General features: G+C 42.7%; 1 protein-coding gene across 7 annotated transcripts in view; it reads left to right on the forward strand.

The window, feature by feature from the left end:
- Positions 1-1,618: 1,618 nt before the first annotated feature.
- MORN1 (MORN repeat containing 1) overlaps positions 1,619-15,495 on the forward strand; it is a 133,380-nt gene continuing 119,503 nt past the window's right edge. For 6 of the 7 annotated variants that reach the window (XM_082230124.1, XM_082230123.1, XM_082230125.1 and 3 more), the window contains exons 1-6: positions 1,625-1,745; positions 4,630-4,701; positions 5,483-5,581; positions 8,566-8,676; positions 12,051-12,141; positions 12,828-12,915. In XM_082230124.1, coding sequence (XP_082086250.1) covers positions 1,688-1,745; positions 4,630-4,701; positions 5,483-5,581; positions 8,566-8,676; positions 12,051-12,141; positions 12,828-12,915 — 519 coding nt within the window. In that variant the 5' untranslated portion in view covers positions 1,625-1,687. Of the gene's footprint in view, positions 1,746-4,629; positions 4,702-5,482; positions 5,582-8,565; positions 8,677-12,050; positions 12,142-12,827; positions 12,916-15,495 lie in introns of all 7 variants that reach the window. The other variant, XM_082230126.1, reaches the window with a different exon arrangement.

The following is a 15,495-nucleotide window of genomic DNA, read 5'->3' on the forward strand; positions in this document are numbered from 1 at the left end:
AGTTTCTGGTATCTGAAGAAGTGTGCACGCCAGGCACTTCTGTCTTCCATAAAGGTAAAGGGACCCCTGACCATTAAGTCCAGTCACGGACGACTCGGGTTGCGGCGCTCATCTCGCTTTATTGGCCGAGGGAACTGGTGTACAGCTTCCGGGTCATGTGGCCAGCATGACTAAGTCGCTTCTGGCGAACCAGAGCAGCGCATGGAAACACCGTTTACCTTTCCGCCGGAGCAGTACCTATTTATCTACTTGCACTTTGATGTGCTTTCGAACTGCTAGGTTGGCAGGAGCAGGGACCCAGCAACAGGAGCTCACCCCGTCACGGGGATTCAAACCGCCAACCTTCTGATCAGCAAGTCCTAGGCTCTGGTTTAACCCACAGCACCACTGTAACTCTCCCCATTTCTGAAACACTAATGGCTTTATGTCCTCATACCCATCAGGCCACCCAGTTGCTCCTTTCCTCTCTCTCACCTGGGAGGGGTCCAGCTCTGCACCAGAGCAAGCTGTCACCCTGTGGGGAGGGATGATATAAAAAACTATATACTACTAATTCTCAGCTATATAATTGTACCATGAATGGTGCTACACAACCCCGACTCGAGAAATAACCAATCTGTTACTAGTGCTAACAGGCACAAACCTCAACTCCGTACTCAATGTAGCCCCGAAGGTCAGTGTAAACACAGTTGTTGAAGTGAATCAGTGGCTCTGCTCTTCTCCACTTCATATATTTGGTATGGCTTGAAAAACTGCTCACGGGGTTGTTGTGACGACAAGCCTGATCACCATCATAATTCCCTCAGGGTAGAGACCTCTCATAACTCCTTGTTTGTAAAACACGGCATTAGACTGGCGGTGCAACCTGTCAGTGTGGTAATGATTACACGTTGATCAACCCCAAAATACCTTGCAACACCAACCTTCTATAGCTGGGTCGAGACCTACAAGGAGGTCATGTCCTGACTGAGATTGATAGTTGTTTATTTTTGTTCTTAGAAGTAATAATCATTAGATGTTGATCCACATTGCAACATCACACTCTGATCTGAGGGTGGTGGCGTTATTTAGATGTCACAAAATATTAAGTTGCAACTAACACCAAATGGGTCACCTCCCTACCCTGTTAAAGATGTGATCCAAAACATGTTTACTAATAAGTCTAATTAAATTCAACAAGACTTGATCTCCGAAAACGAGCATACGATTGCAGGACCTAGGGACCCGAGTTAACTAAGTTTCCACCATAATAAACCTGCTAGTCATCAACATCTGGAACTCCCTTTTAAGATTTTGCCAGGTTTAGAATTGCAGCATAATTGTTTGCAGCGTTGCAGGTTAAAACCGAAATGGCTATAAAGACGGACAGGTCTATTTTGCGCAGGAAATGCATTTTACAGGCCTATCCGGTGCTCGGAAACAAGCCCCCACTATTGCATTCAACGGGACTTTCCCTCAGGTAAGCACGTGCGGCTCCCAAAGCCTCGCACGGAGCTCAAGCAGGAGATTCAGGTTGAGCAGGGCACACGACCTCCACCCCACGTTACACTTTAGCGAGCGCGCATCGAGCAAACGCGCACTCCCCGCCCGGCCAGGAAGAGGAATCCCCCTCCCCCTAACAACCGGACAGCCAATCAGAGATAGGGATCTGTTACTAAGGTGTAGCGTCCTCGAGGGAGATGGAAACATGGCGGCCTCCAGGCCTGGATCTTACTGTGGGGAGGTGAAAGAGCTGCGTCGGGACGGTGAGCGGCGGCGGGAGGAATAGATAGCTTGCCGAAGGAGGACTGTTAACGTGATGGATTTAAATAAGAAGAAATATTGCGGGGGGGGGGGATTGCCTATTTTTTTGGAACAGTGACTAATAAATAGACCCTCCATGGACAGAAGCAGTCTATCAGGTGACAAGAGCCACATAGAGAAAGTTATCACCCACATTTAGGGAAGTTTTTCATATTTAATGCTGTATTGTTTTTAACACTTGATTGGAAGCCACCCAGAGTGGCTGGGGAAACTCAGCCAGATGGGCAGGGTATAAATAATAAATTATTATAATATTATTATTATTTGCTACTTTTACACACAAACACACACGCACGCACACAGATTAGGACATGGGAGAGCAGGGTTCCAATCCCTACTCAGCTGCTAGGAAGTTCACTGGGTAGCCTTGAGTGAGTCAAGTCAGTCCCTCAGCCTAAGCGTACTTCACAGGGTTGTTGTGGACAGAGAGGTTGATATATGCCACCTTGAGCCCCTTGGTAATGTACAGTGGTACCTCGGGTTAAGTACTTAGTTCGTTCCGGAGGTCCGTTCTTAACCTGAAGCACCACTTTAGCTAATGGACCTAAAGAGCGCAGAGCACGATTTCTGTTCTCATCCTGAAGCAAAGTTCTTAACCCGAGGTACTATTTCTGCATTAGCGGAGTCTGTAACCTGAAACGTATGTAACCCAAGGTACCACTGTAAATGTAATAATTACATTTTCTCATAAAGTTGTTGTTGTTTATTATTTTGTTTATAAGGCCAGATAAAGAGAAACTATAGGGAGCTTGTTTCTGTTCCTTCCTGCCCCAAACAGCACTCTGCTCCAGCTGATGTGCTTGGCCTTGTACTAGGGGGTCAGCATGCTCTGGCCTTGGCAGTCAGCTTGGAAACTGTGGGCCTCACAGTTAGAGGGAGAACAACCTGGCTAGTTTTATTGATTTACTTACCGTAAGTTTTTATACTGCTTCATATTTCAACAGGAAACCCTAAGTGATTTACAAATGTCATCGAAAAAAGAATCAATTAATGAAATGCAGTACAGATTACACATTCAAAACCAAACTATACTACTGCCTATGAGAATAACAGTTATACATTTTAAGTTGTGTAACTGAAATAAACATCTCAAAACTATACATCAGTAAAACAACTAAGAGCCCCAGCTTCCATGGACAGTGATGTGCTGTGGACAGTGCTGTGGACAGTGATGTGCAGTGGGCAGTGACTAGAGTGTAAATGATGAAAATCTTGCTCCAAAGTCAGTCAAACACAGCTTAGAATAGGTTCCCTGCTATGAAACTTTGATGCCAGAAGATTTTTTGTGGCCCTTTAAGCTGCCCCTACATTTCCCCATTTAAAATAATATATTTTACTGAATTAAATAGTAATGAAGGTGATTTCAACATACTTGAGAGTTACATTCAGGGGATAAATAAAAAAATTGCTCAGTAGTGCCTTAGAGACCAGCTAAGTATGTTCCTGGGACGCGGGTGGCGCTGTGGGTAAAAGCCTCAGCGCCTAGGGCTTGCCGATCGAAAGGTCGGCGGTTCGAATCCCCGCGGCGGGGTGCGCTCCCGTTGTTCGGTCCCAGCGCCTGCCAACCTAGCAGTTCGAAAGCACCCCCGGGTGCAAGTAGATAAATAGGGACCGCTTACTAGCGGGAAGGTAAATGGCGTTTCCGTGTGTGGCTCTGGCTCGCCAGAGCAGCGATGTCACGCTGGCCACGTGACCCGGAAGTGTCTCCGGACAGCGCTGGCCCCCGGCCTCTTGAGTGAGATGGGCGCACAACCCTAGAGTCTGTCAAGACTGGCCCGTACGGGCAGGGGTACCTTTACCTTTACCTTTACCTTATGTTCCAGGTATAAGCTTTCGTGTGCATGCACACTTCTTCAGATACCATGCACACGAAAGCTTATACCCAGAACATACTTAGTTGGTCTCTAAGGTGCTACTGAACATTTTATTTATTTATTTCGACTGCTTCAGACCAACACTGAATCTAGATTCAGGGGATAGTGTATGAAGCCAAAATCGCGTATAGTCAAAATATACTGGGTTCAATGGTGGGTGGGATTGCCAAAGTCTTTTTTCTTGAATGCCCACCCCCTTTTTAATATATATATATTCAAACGTGTGAAGCTGACTGCACACATTAAATGTGTGTAAGTTGCAAAAGTTTTAAAATACTGTAGAACAGCTGCTGGGAACGTATTTTGGAAAGCAGCCTTGAGAATTGCAGTTCTTGCCATGCAGCCCCCAGAGGGGTGACCAAGTGACCTTCAGCCTGAAATAGTCACCTTGATCTAGCTCAATACGATCTCAGGCAGAGAAAGGGCTTTCTCATTACCTGTCTCCTGAAATTCTGTTAGCTGGAGATGCTGGGGATTGAACCTGAGACATTCTGTATACAAACCCTTATTTATTTTCTTCTAAGACAAAGAGCCTTTTAAAAAACTAGATCCATTGAGCAGGTTCAGGATTGGCAAAAATAATTTTCTTATCCATTCCTGTAGCTAACTTACATCCTTTGCTGTCACAAATGGTCACTTAGTTACTTCTAAAAAAGAATTAGAGGAAATCGTATCTATGATTATTAGCCATGACAGCTTAACTAGACTCTCCATGTGTAGGGTCAGTATCTGAATGCCAGTTGCTAAGGGCAAAGAACAGCAAATAATCTTTAAATGAGTCTCAAAACTGTATGAATTTTTCTTCAGTGCATAGAGGAAACTTATGACAATTTTTATTATTGTATATATTGAAAGTGGGTTGCTTTGTTTTTATTTTAAGTATTTAAGATCCTCATTTCAATTGCTTCTGCTGTTTTTGGACATCTTATACTTCTGCATTTCTTCCTTTCAGGTTATGGAGTTTACGTATACCCTAATTCTTTCTTCCAGTATGAAGGAGAGTGGAAGCAAGGGAGAAAACACGGTAAGGGAAACAAACTTTGTCCTCTGCCATTGTGAGGTTAGTATCATTCTAGCTTGCAAGAGGTGTTATTAAGTAGCACAAAGTGGGACCTGCAACAAAATGTTGTGGTTTGGAGTGCTCCCATTCAGTGTGTCCTGGCCAGGACACTTGATGAGGCATGTGACCCTCACCTACTCCAGGTAGCAAGCTCCTCCCAGAGCTAGCGAGCCCCCCCTGGACTGTGGGTCTTTGCCTGCCTTCCCTCAAAACTGACAGCTGTAAGTTCTGGAATCCTGAGATCAGGGGTGGTACAACCCATTTTGCCGCTTGAGGCAAAACAGGAAGTGCCACCCTGCTCTGTCACACCACCACCAGTGGGGCACTCACCACCACTGCGCCACCTGCTGGAGGCACTGCAGCTGTACAACCATCTCCCCCTTGCCACGTTGCACCAAGCTGCAGCCCAGCAGCAAGGGTTAAATAGTCGAGAGAGAGTTAAAGCTTAAGAATTACATCTCCTGTCATAGGGTTACAGGAGATTGATAGTAAAGTTGTTCAAAGTTGCTGCTTTTAAAAGTTGCTGCTCTGGCTGGCTCTCCCTTGCTTGCTCTCCAAATAATCCGCTCCATCCCTATCCATTTTTAAAAAAATGATTAGATATGTGCAGTATTGTACTGCCCGTCTCCTTGTCTATTTTGATTATCTTACCTATTTCCCCCTGTCTCCAATCCACTGAATTCCTTAAAACAGGCAGTTTCTGGTTGTTGCTGAGACCTTTCAGGTTTTTTTTTTATTTTTTCAGGTCACGGGAAATTACTGTTTAAAGATGGAAGTTATTATGAAGGCGAGTTTGTAGATGGGGAAATTAAGGGCAATGGACTCAGATACTGGGCATCTACAGGTGGGTTTTTTGTGGTACGTTCTCTGTACATTGTAGTACATTCAGGGATTGGCGAAGCAGTTCTGTTCTTAAATGTTGATGCTTTGTCATTGACTGAGATGCTTTCATCCTAATGGCCTCTGGCTAAACTCCCCAGGTCCTAGAGAGCAAAGGACAAGGTAAGCAGAAGAAAGCCTTAGGTAAATAGGGAGTGGCTTGAGCGAGGGCTTAGAAAAGTAACAACCCAGGAGGCTAGGAAAAGAGGATTGCCATCAAGTCCAAAAGAATGAGGGGGCGAGAGTATGGGACAATTATGCTTTCCCTAGGAAAACACGCTTGATGCTAACATTGTCAGCTTTTAGGTGCCAGTCTAAGACATTCCTCTTTGCTCAGGCTTTGGGTTTTTAATCTAGATTGCACCATGGTATCGGTGTTAGAAACTCAGATATATAAGCTAATTGCCAAATGTCACCTTAAACATGGGTTATGGTCACCACAACATACAGTCGTACCTCGTTTTGTGGCCGAGAGCCATTCCGGAGCGCCAGCTGCTAGCCAAAAAGGACACAGGGCAAAGTGCCGCGTCCGCGCATGTGTGCGGAGCGGTTTGTACTTCTGTGCATGCACGAAGTACGATTTAGCGCTCCTGCGCATGCGCAAATGGCAAACCCGGAAGTACCATTCTGGTACTTCCAGACGTTCACCGGAATGGACGCTAGACAAAGTGGACATTCGCAGAGGTATTACTGTAATGTCTAGGCATTCATTTTTAATCAGTGAACTTTGTTTTTGTTCATTTTATTTCTATACCACTTTATATTTTAAAGCAAAAATCTCAAAGCAGTTTACAGAACATCAAATAAAACAATCCAGAATAAAAAAAATTCAAGCTGCAAGGAAAATATTTCAGATTCTTCTCTAAGCGACATTTTGCTTTCCCCATTTTTTATTTACCTACTTAATTTATATAGCTTCCCCATTGCAGAAGTACTCCAGGAAGCCGGTGTGGTGTACTGGTTAGAGTGTTGGACTAGGACTTGGAAGATCATGGTTCAAATCCCCACTCGGTCATGAATCTCACTAGGTGACCATGGACCAGTCACAGCCTCTTTACCTACCTCACAGGGTCGTTATAGGGGTTAACTGAGGGGTGAACATGTACTCCTTGGAGAAAAGGCTGGGATATAAATGTAATAAATAAGCCCTTCTGCTTACCTGCTTAAGAAAGCTAGACGGGTCACGTCTGTGATTTATGGCCTGTTTTTGCTGCTCATCATCTGTTTGTTTGTTTGTTTGTTTATTATTTCCATTTGTAGTCTTTTTACTATCTGAAGCAGTTTACAGTAGATAAGAATATATAAATATTTATGTATACACAAATAAGTGCAATAAAAACCATGTCAAATGATTTATATAAAAAACAAATCAAAAAAATACATAAACAATCTCCATATGCCTAAACATAATAGCAACATAAATAAAGTCAGAGAGCATTGCAAGGCAGCGTATATTATACACTATATCTATCAAGCAACTGCTCATACTCTTCACTATTGTAACTCACATACAAAAGGTTACTGCCAAGCATACAAATGTGCTCTACTCTTCCCATCTCTTGAAGCACTAATGGACTCATGATGCAACACCCACTAGACCATCTAATATTCCTCTCCCATCTCTCTCCTGAGAGGGGCCCTATTTTAAACCAGAGCAGGCAATTGTCCTGCTGGGTATAAAACTACTTCCATCCACTCACTCCCAGCTACATAATTGTAACATCCACCTTCCAGGGCGGCTGGATAACATCCATCTTTTTTATTCGTCTTCTTATTATCATTCATCTTGTTGGATGGCTTCTTTCAGAAATTTTTGTTCTCTTGCTTTTTTATTCTATGTATTTTGTCTTTCGCATCTCCTCCTCTCTGAAGTCCGATTAACTTGAGGTGCCAGGGATCGAACCTGGGACCTTCTCCATGGAAGGGAGATGCTCTACCCCTGAGCTACAGCCCTTTTCTAAGATTTTGTTTGTTTTAATATGGTCTCATAAGAATCTCTTGCCAATGGACTCTTTTGTTGAATTAGGCTTCAGGTTACTTCATTCCTCCTTGTCACCAAAGCTTATTGCCTGCAATCGAAACATCCTCTTATGCCTGTGTATAGGTATAAATACGGGGGGGGGGTGTCATTCTTTCTTCATTGCAACCTGCTTCTTTCACATGCTTCACATATTGCAAAATTCATGGAGACAGGTGCTTCTGTGTCGAGATTAATGTGCTGCCTGTGTGTAAACATGTAACTGCATGCACATTTCTTGCAAAATTGCAGGTGGCTGCTGCTTCTTCCACCATCCGTAGTTTCAAAGATGCAGTGCAAATCCTGCTTATTCAACCACCCTTTATCAATTTCAGTTTTAGTTTCGAATTTCATTTATTCTTGTTTTGAAATGCTTTTGTTTATAGAAAGCTGGTAAGGTATGCACTGGCTCAAGCATGCAAGGCCTGAGCAGGTTTACTCTGAAGTAAGTCTCACTTAGTCCAAGGGGACTTAGGACCATGGCACTAATTGCATTCATAGTGCTACTTCATTCCTGCTCTCTTTAATGAATGGTGTGAATGACTGTCTGCCATCAAAAAGCTGTTAAGTTGACTATGAAATTAAAGTACTTCTTACCCATCCCTTAACCATAAAGAACATACTACGAATCTTTTATTTTCTTTTTTTTTAATATGGCACTAATGTCATTTTAAGATACCTTGGTGTTAAAGACCTAAAGGAATACGGATTACGATTCCATTAGTTTGTAAGATAAAGACCCAATGAACACTTCCTTTGTTCTTGATTAAGCTGCCCTGGTAATAAAAAGCGGTTGGTAATTATTCACTTGTAATGTCTTGTATCAAGAACAGAACGGTCAAAATCTTTATTGGAACACCAAGGATTATTAAGTCGCATTTGCCGGAGCAATTTCCTCCCTGTGTTTTACTTTATCATATATTTGATTCAAGGGAATACTTATTCTGGCCAGTTCCTCTTTGGAGAGCTGCACGGGCATGGAGTCATTCGCTATGCAGATGGTGGAAAATATGAAGGGGAGTTCTCCTGTGGAATGCGAGAAGGTAAGCTGAAAGACAGGGTTGAGGCCATGGAACTAGGAAAGTTCCCCTCTTACACACACCAGGTTGCATATTTAGAACATCATTAAAAATAGCATAGTGGGAGATAAGCAGATTTCTTTATCTCCACCCAAGTGTTCTTTTTATTTGTATGCAAGTACATAGAGAGCTGCCTTATACAGAATCATACCACTGACCCATCTTAACTCAGTACTGTGTATACTAGGTTTGGGGAACATTTGGCCCTCCAGATATTGTTGACCTACAGCTCCCATTAACCCCAACTAGCATGATTAGAGGCCAGGTATGATGGACGTTGTAGTTCAGCAATATCTGGAGACCCAAAGTCTCCCCACACATGGTCTACATTGACTGGCGGTGGCTCTTCACAGGAGTCTCTCAGCCCTACCTGGAGATGCCAATAATTGAACCTGGGACCTCCCCCATGCAAAACAAGCGTTCTAATATTCAGCCAGCACCCTTCCCTTAAGACATAGGAAGCTGCTGCTGTCTGACTAGTTCAGTATTGTCCGCACTGGTAGCAGCTCTCTGGACATGGTTGTTTCCCAGCCTTACCTGGAGATGCAGGGATTGAAACTAGGACCTTCTGCATGCAAAACAGGTGCTGAACCATTGAGCTACAATCCTTCCTGCACAGTAACTATAGTGTACTGACATTTCATTTTAGGGTGGATCTAAACACGGGGAGGGGACAACGACGACGGGACTCTATAAATAAGTCAGAAATCAGATCATTATAACCAAAGAAAAAAATCCCTATGGAAAATGGCATTTTAAAAATTCCTGCTCTCTGGCACCATCTGGTGTTGCATGTTTATAGCACATTCAAATTGCTGTTTCTTTACTAATGTAGCTGAGTCCTTACTGTTTCTGAAATGATACCACCATCACTTATAAGGAATAGGTAAGATATATGTCCTAAGTGAAGGAGAACAGTGGTACTTCCAAATCCCACCTGCTCCAGCTCATCGATATTCCGGCCCTCTGCAAATTTGAGGGCAGAGGTCTGAAAGGTTGTGAATTGTGTGGGGAGCCTCAGTAAAAAGAGAAGACTTCCAGCTTCACACGTTTGCCCTTACACCTGTAAAAGGTCTGCAGAGTGACATGCCAGAGAGGGCAAGGCTTAGCAGCACACACACATCCAACTCCATATTGTGAGTTTATGTACATGCAATTTTAAAAAGTTGACACAGGGCCAAGGATAGGTAACCTGTGGCCTTCCAGGTATAGCTGGACTGCAGCTCCTATCATCCCAGACTATGGACCATGCTGGGTGGGGCCAGCAAGAGGTGGAGCCAAAAAGCATCTGGAGGGTCAAAGGTCCCTCATCCCTGTGTTAGATCAAATGCACCAGTACATTTTCTGATGTAATTCCAGCTGAAAGGATAAGAGCTGCTCTTGCATATATACATTTCCTAGTGAATTTTTGCCCCGTGTGAATTCATGTTAACTGGTGGGCTGTAAGGGGTGGCATTTGAATTCCCTGCTTCAGGCCCCAAAATATATTGTGCCAGCCTAGAGTCTTGGGATTTAGATTAAGGCTCCAGTTTAATCAGAAGCACTGGTTTATATGCTAATGTGCTTTTTATTAGTTCAAAGTACTTCCACTTATGCAAGCACCCCCCCCCCCGATTTTTGGCTATATCCCTCATGTCACATCCTGTACTGTTCTGGAGGGTTCTGCAGCTTTCAGTAGCACGCTTTGCAGGACTGCAGTGCATTGGATGGCTTTGGTGAAAATCTGGACAGGGTGGGTTTGCATGAGTGGAAGTGCTTTCTGTTTGCACAGAAACACCTTTTGATTCAAGGGACTGATTGGAAGTGCATTTGAGTGAAGTTGGGAGTCACTTTGAACATTGTGCAATGCCTTGTGGGTGACAGGACGCACCAGGGACTTGTGTTTCCTATCCTCCACACTTACTTGCACAATCAGGTGTGGAACTTGAAAATATCCCTCCACTCGCCATGTTCAGATATGCAATAGGAACATAAGAAGACCTCTTTTGGACCAGACCAGTAGCTCATCTAGTTCAGCATCCTTTTCTTACAGTGGCCAACCAGAAGAGTGACTAGTGGGGTGCCACAGGGTTCTGTCTTGGGCCCGGTCTTATTCAACATCTTTATCAATGACTTGGATGATGGACTCAAGGGCATCCTGATCAAATTTGCAGATGACACCAAACTGGGAGGGGTGGCTAACACCCCAGAGGACAGGATCACACTTCAAAACGACCTTGACAGATTAGAGAACTGGGCCAAAACAAACAAGATGAACTTTAACAGGGAGAAATGTAAAGTATTGCACTTGGGCAAAAAAAATGAGAGGCACAAATACAAGATGGGTGACACCTGGCTTGAGAGCAGTACATGTGAAAAGGATCTAGGAGTCTTGGTTGACCACAAACTTGACATGAGCCAACAGTGTGACGCGGCAGCTAAAAAAGCCAATGCAATTCTGGGCTGCATCAATAGGAGTATAGCATCTAGATCAAGGGATGTAATAGTGCCACTGTATTCTGCTCTGGTCAGACCTCACCTGGAGTACTGTGTCCAGTTCTGGGCACCACAGTTCAAGAAGGACACGGACAAACTGGAACGTGTCCAGAGGAGGGCAACCAAAATGGTCAAAGGCCTGGAAACAATGCCTTATGAGGAACGGCTAAGGGAGCTGGGCATGTTTAGCCTGGAGAAGAGGAGGTTAAGGGGTGATATGATAGCCATGTTCAAATATATAAAAGGATGTCATATAGAGGAGGGAGAAAGGTTGTTTTCTGCTGCTCCAGAGAAGCGGACACGGAGCAATGGATCCAAACTACAAGAAAGAAAATTCCACCTAAACATTAGGAAGAACTTCCTGACAGTAAGAGCTGTTCGACAGTGGAATTTGCTGCCAAGGAGTGTGGTGGAGTCTCCTACTTTGGAGGTCTTTAAGCAGAGGCTTGACAACCATATGTCAGGAGTGCTCTGATGGTGTTTCCTGCTTGGCAGGGGGTTGGACTCGATGGCCCTTGTGGTCTCTTCCAACTCTATGATTCTATGATTCTAGGTGCCCCAAAGTAAAGCCCAGAAACTAGAACTGAGTATGACAGTTCTCTCCACCTGTGATTCCCAGCAGTTGGTTTTCAGAGGCATATTATCCCAATGGTGGAGGGAGAAACATTATTATGGCTAGAAGCTCTATCCCCAAGTCATGAGCTTATGTATTTGGTCTTGGGGTGGAATGGGAAGAGGTGAGGGCTCTGCTTTGGACATGACAAAGAAACATTGAGATTAGGAAGCACATTTCTGGGTTTGCTCTTGGTTGGTAGATGGAAGTCTCCTTCCATTTTTTGCTCCCATTTTGCTCCTCTTTTCAGGCCACGGGTTACTGACTGACAAGGATGGACAAATATATCAAGGAAGCTTCCATAGCAACAAAAAACATGGAGGAGGGAAAATGATCTTCAAGTAAGTCCCCCCCCCCCTTATTCTGTTCTTCTTAATTGGATGTTGTTTTCAGGTTTAGCTTGAAACTACCGAGTGCCAATTCAAAAAGCAGCACCAACAAATCATATCATGGACTGTGTCAGGGATTCATTCATACCTGAAGCAAAGTCAAGCAGAGCAGGCAACAATAGTACCAGTTGGCAGACAGCCCAAGGAGGATGCAGAAGCATAAACAAAACCATTTGTGATGTCAATTTTGCGTAAGTGGTTATGGTGCACCATTAAGAAAAATAGCAGTGGGAGTGCCCAATCAAAATTTTATTTTATATACCATTTAATGCCAGAAATAGGCTTCTTAGCGGTTTACAACTATAAAAAAACAGTGAAACAAACATTAAGTTATAAGCACCTGTAATTAAAATAGTGTGGAGGTACTCTGGATTCATTATTGTCGCCTGAGGCTCAAGTTGCCTCAGTGGCATAGAGTGCCTTCCATCATTATTATGATGCATGCTGCTATGGATACTTTTAGTAGATGTGAAGGATATAAATAAATAAATTACCCGTTAAATTTCAAACTTACCCAGCAGCATTTCTGAGCCAGCTACTTTTTCTCTCTTGGTCATCTTGGAGTAAGTATTTATTTCTTGAATTCTCAATGGTTGTACAAGCAACCTGAGAATTTTCACCTTCTTATTTGTTTTTAGAAATGGGGATGAATTTGAAGGAGACTGGATCCTGGACCAGAGACAAGGTCACGGAATGCTTCACTGTGCCAATGGAACTGTATACGAGGTAAGAGCGTCATGAGAATCCATACAATAATGAGATCTTTCCTGCCTTCTGGTTTCATTAGACGGCCTACAGGGCCCTTTGTATGGCTTATAGGGGTATCTGTACTGTGAGATTTCTTACGAGAAAGTTGCACTGAGCCTCCTTACCTATTGCTCCCTGTTCCAAAGCTTCCCTACATTGTTGAACCTCATCCCTGTCCTCAGCTTGTTCTTGTGCAGGTTTTTACCACCACCCAGACTTCTAGCTTTTTCTTCCCTCACAGAAGTTGGACTGCAACTCTCTTAAATTCCCTCAGCATCTGAGCATTCTACCACAATGCTCAGCATTCTACTTTTTTAATCAGTGGATGTCTTTTTTAAATAGCCGAATAACCTAACTGATTTTGTTCTCTAAAGTTTCAGCCCGGATAATTTATTTTAAAATTTGAATTATATTTTCATAGTTTTCTAGATATAAATATTGCCTGTTTGGAACACCTGTGTGATCTTGCTGCCCTTTGGCAGGCTTACATATTGTATAAATCTCTTTATTGCATATTTTGATGGGATTGCTGGCATTAACAGTTTCCTAGGTTTTATTCCTCTTTCCTTTTAAGATACCTACCCCCCCCCCCACTCTGCCTCACCTCACTTTTCTGAATATCTGGTATCATTACAACACATGGCTTGTCCTGTTGCATTGCTCAGAGCATGCAGAAAGGCCATTCATGCATAATAATGTCGGAAATTAAAAAATGGGCACCTGCTGATTATCTGTCTGTTAAGATGTCAGATTTGTTAAGAGATTGTCTCACATGAAGCTAGCCTAGTGTGTTTGTAGCTAAGCAGATAGAATCTTAATGGTAGTCGGTGCAGTTTAAAATCTTCTGAAATCCACATTTTTCTTGCTCAGCTGGTTTGCAGAGCAGGCAGCTTGCCACATACTAAGAACTCGCCACAATCTATATTACTGGCTACAATAGAATGGTTCTTTCAAGCCTAATTTGAGCAGAAGGAAGGGAACTCTGTGAGCTCTATGGAAGGCATTTGAGGGCATTCATGCTTCATGGGTGACCCCTTTCTCTGACTACTGCAACAGATTGCAAATACCCTAACCATTCCAATACTTTTCTAAAAAGAAAGGTAACATTTGTCCTATTTTATGGAGGGCAGTCCTCTATTTCAAAGAGTCATAAATTTGTTTTTTTGTTCTCTTTAAATCTTGATTGTTTGCTTGTTTGTTTTAGTTAACAACAAGTTTCAATCTTAATATGTTAATTTTGTCATCAAAGCACAGTCTCATAATTTATCAGGCCTGTCCTTTATCAAAGGTAGTGTTTGTGACTTCTGTTTACTTATTTTTGCATATACAATTCTGGCTGCATTATCATATAAGCAGCCAACTCTCTATATTCACCTCTGACAAACCCATCTAAATAATATCATAAATAAGAACACTGTAAAGAGTAACATATCCCATTATCTTCTTCATAATTTTACTAATCATTTTCCAATAGGTTAGGGGTGGTGGTTTTTTTGGCTTTTGGATATTGGATATTGACTACAGATATGAGGGAACCTGCCTTCTTTTCTTTCACGTTGGCGACAGAACTCTGGCTAATTATTTTTTATTTTATTTATTATAACTGGAGAAATGTAGCCTGGTGAGGTGAGCTTAGAACAGTTTTGATACCTGTTATCACTGCTCTAACTTGAAAGTGTTCATATCAAAGGAGGAGATGCATTATTATTACTTTTCATCATGACAACAAATGTTAAAATATTGTCCTGCACAACATCTTTATATCTAAACATATTATTTTCTTTCCAGATTCTAATTTTTGAGCTAGCATGGTGATAGTGGTGTACTTTATAATACTCAGTGTCAATCCCATTGTCTTAATTAGATTAGAAAAAGATCTTTTTCCCCTCATAATGCAGTGTGTAATTTTTCTTAATCAATGGATGCCATTTTGAATCAAGAATGGCAAACAGAACCTTTCAAAACTACACAGATTTTAGCCACTGATTTTAAAAAAGAATGGGGTTTTTTTTGGGGGGGGTGGAGGGGATTCTTAGAATTCCCAAGCAACGCCAGGTACGAGGCTGCTAGTAATAACATAGTTTTAAGTTAGGAGCTGCCAAACCCTCTCTCAGCTTCACATAATACAACACAAATGCCTTTTGAAAACAAATGGTATTTGAAGGGCTGTCCTATCCAAGTCCAATTTGAAGAGAAAGACCCAACAGAAGAGAGAGCAGCAATCTGCACAGAAGGAAAAGCAATTGCTCGGGTGGCCATGTGTCCTACTTTATAGAGGACAGTCCTTGCAGTCCTCTTTGATGGGTCTTGAACTTTACCATCAACAATTCGCAGCACTTGGACAGCAGACAGCACAGGAACACAGACCACTTGGTCATAGTCTTCCCCACTATGGTGAGATGCATTGTGTTTCTGTTTAATTTACGGTAATTATTTCTAAAGTTCCAAGTGTACACATTAATATGTCCTCTTTTTTTGGTGATGAACATGTGGCCCACTCTACTCCTCTTGTTTATAGATGAAGCTTTATTCTGCTTCTATGATTTTAAATTTTTTCAT

This window comes from Podarcis vaucheri (assembly GCF_965113315.1).
Source record: "Podarcis vaucheri genome assembly, chromosome: 7".
In the NCBI taxonomy this organism is placed as follows: Eukaryota; Metazoa; Chordata; class Lepidosauria; order Squamata; family Lacertidae; genus Podarcis; species Podarcis vaucheri.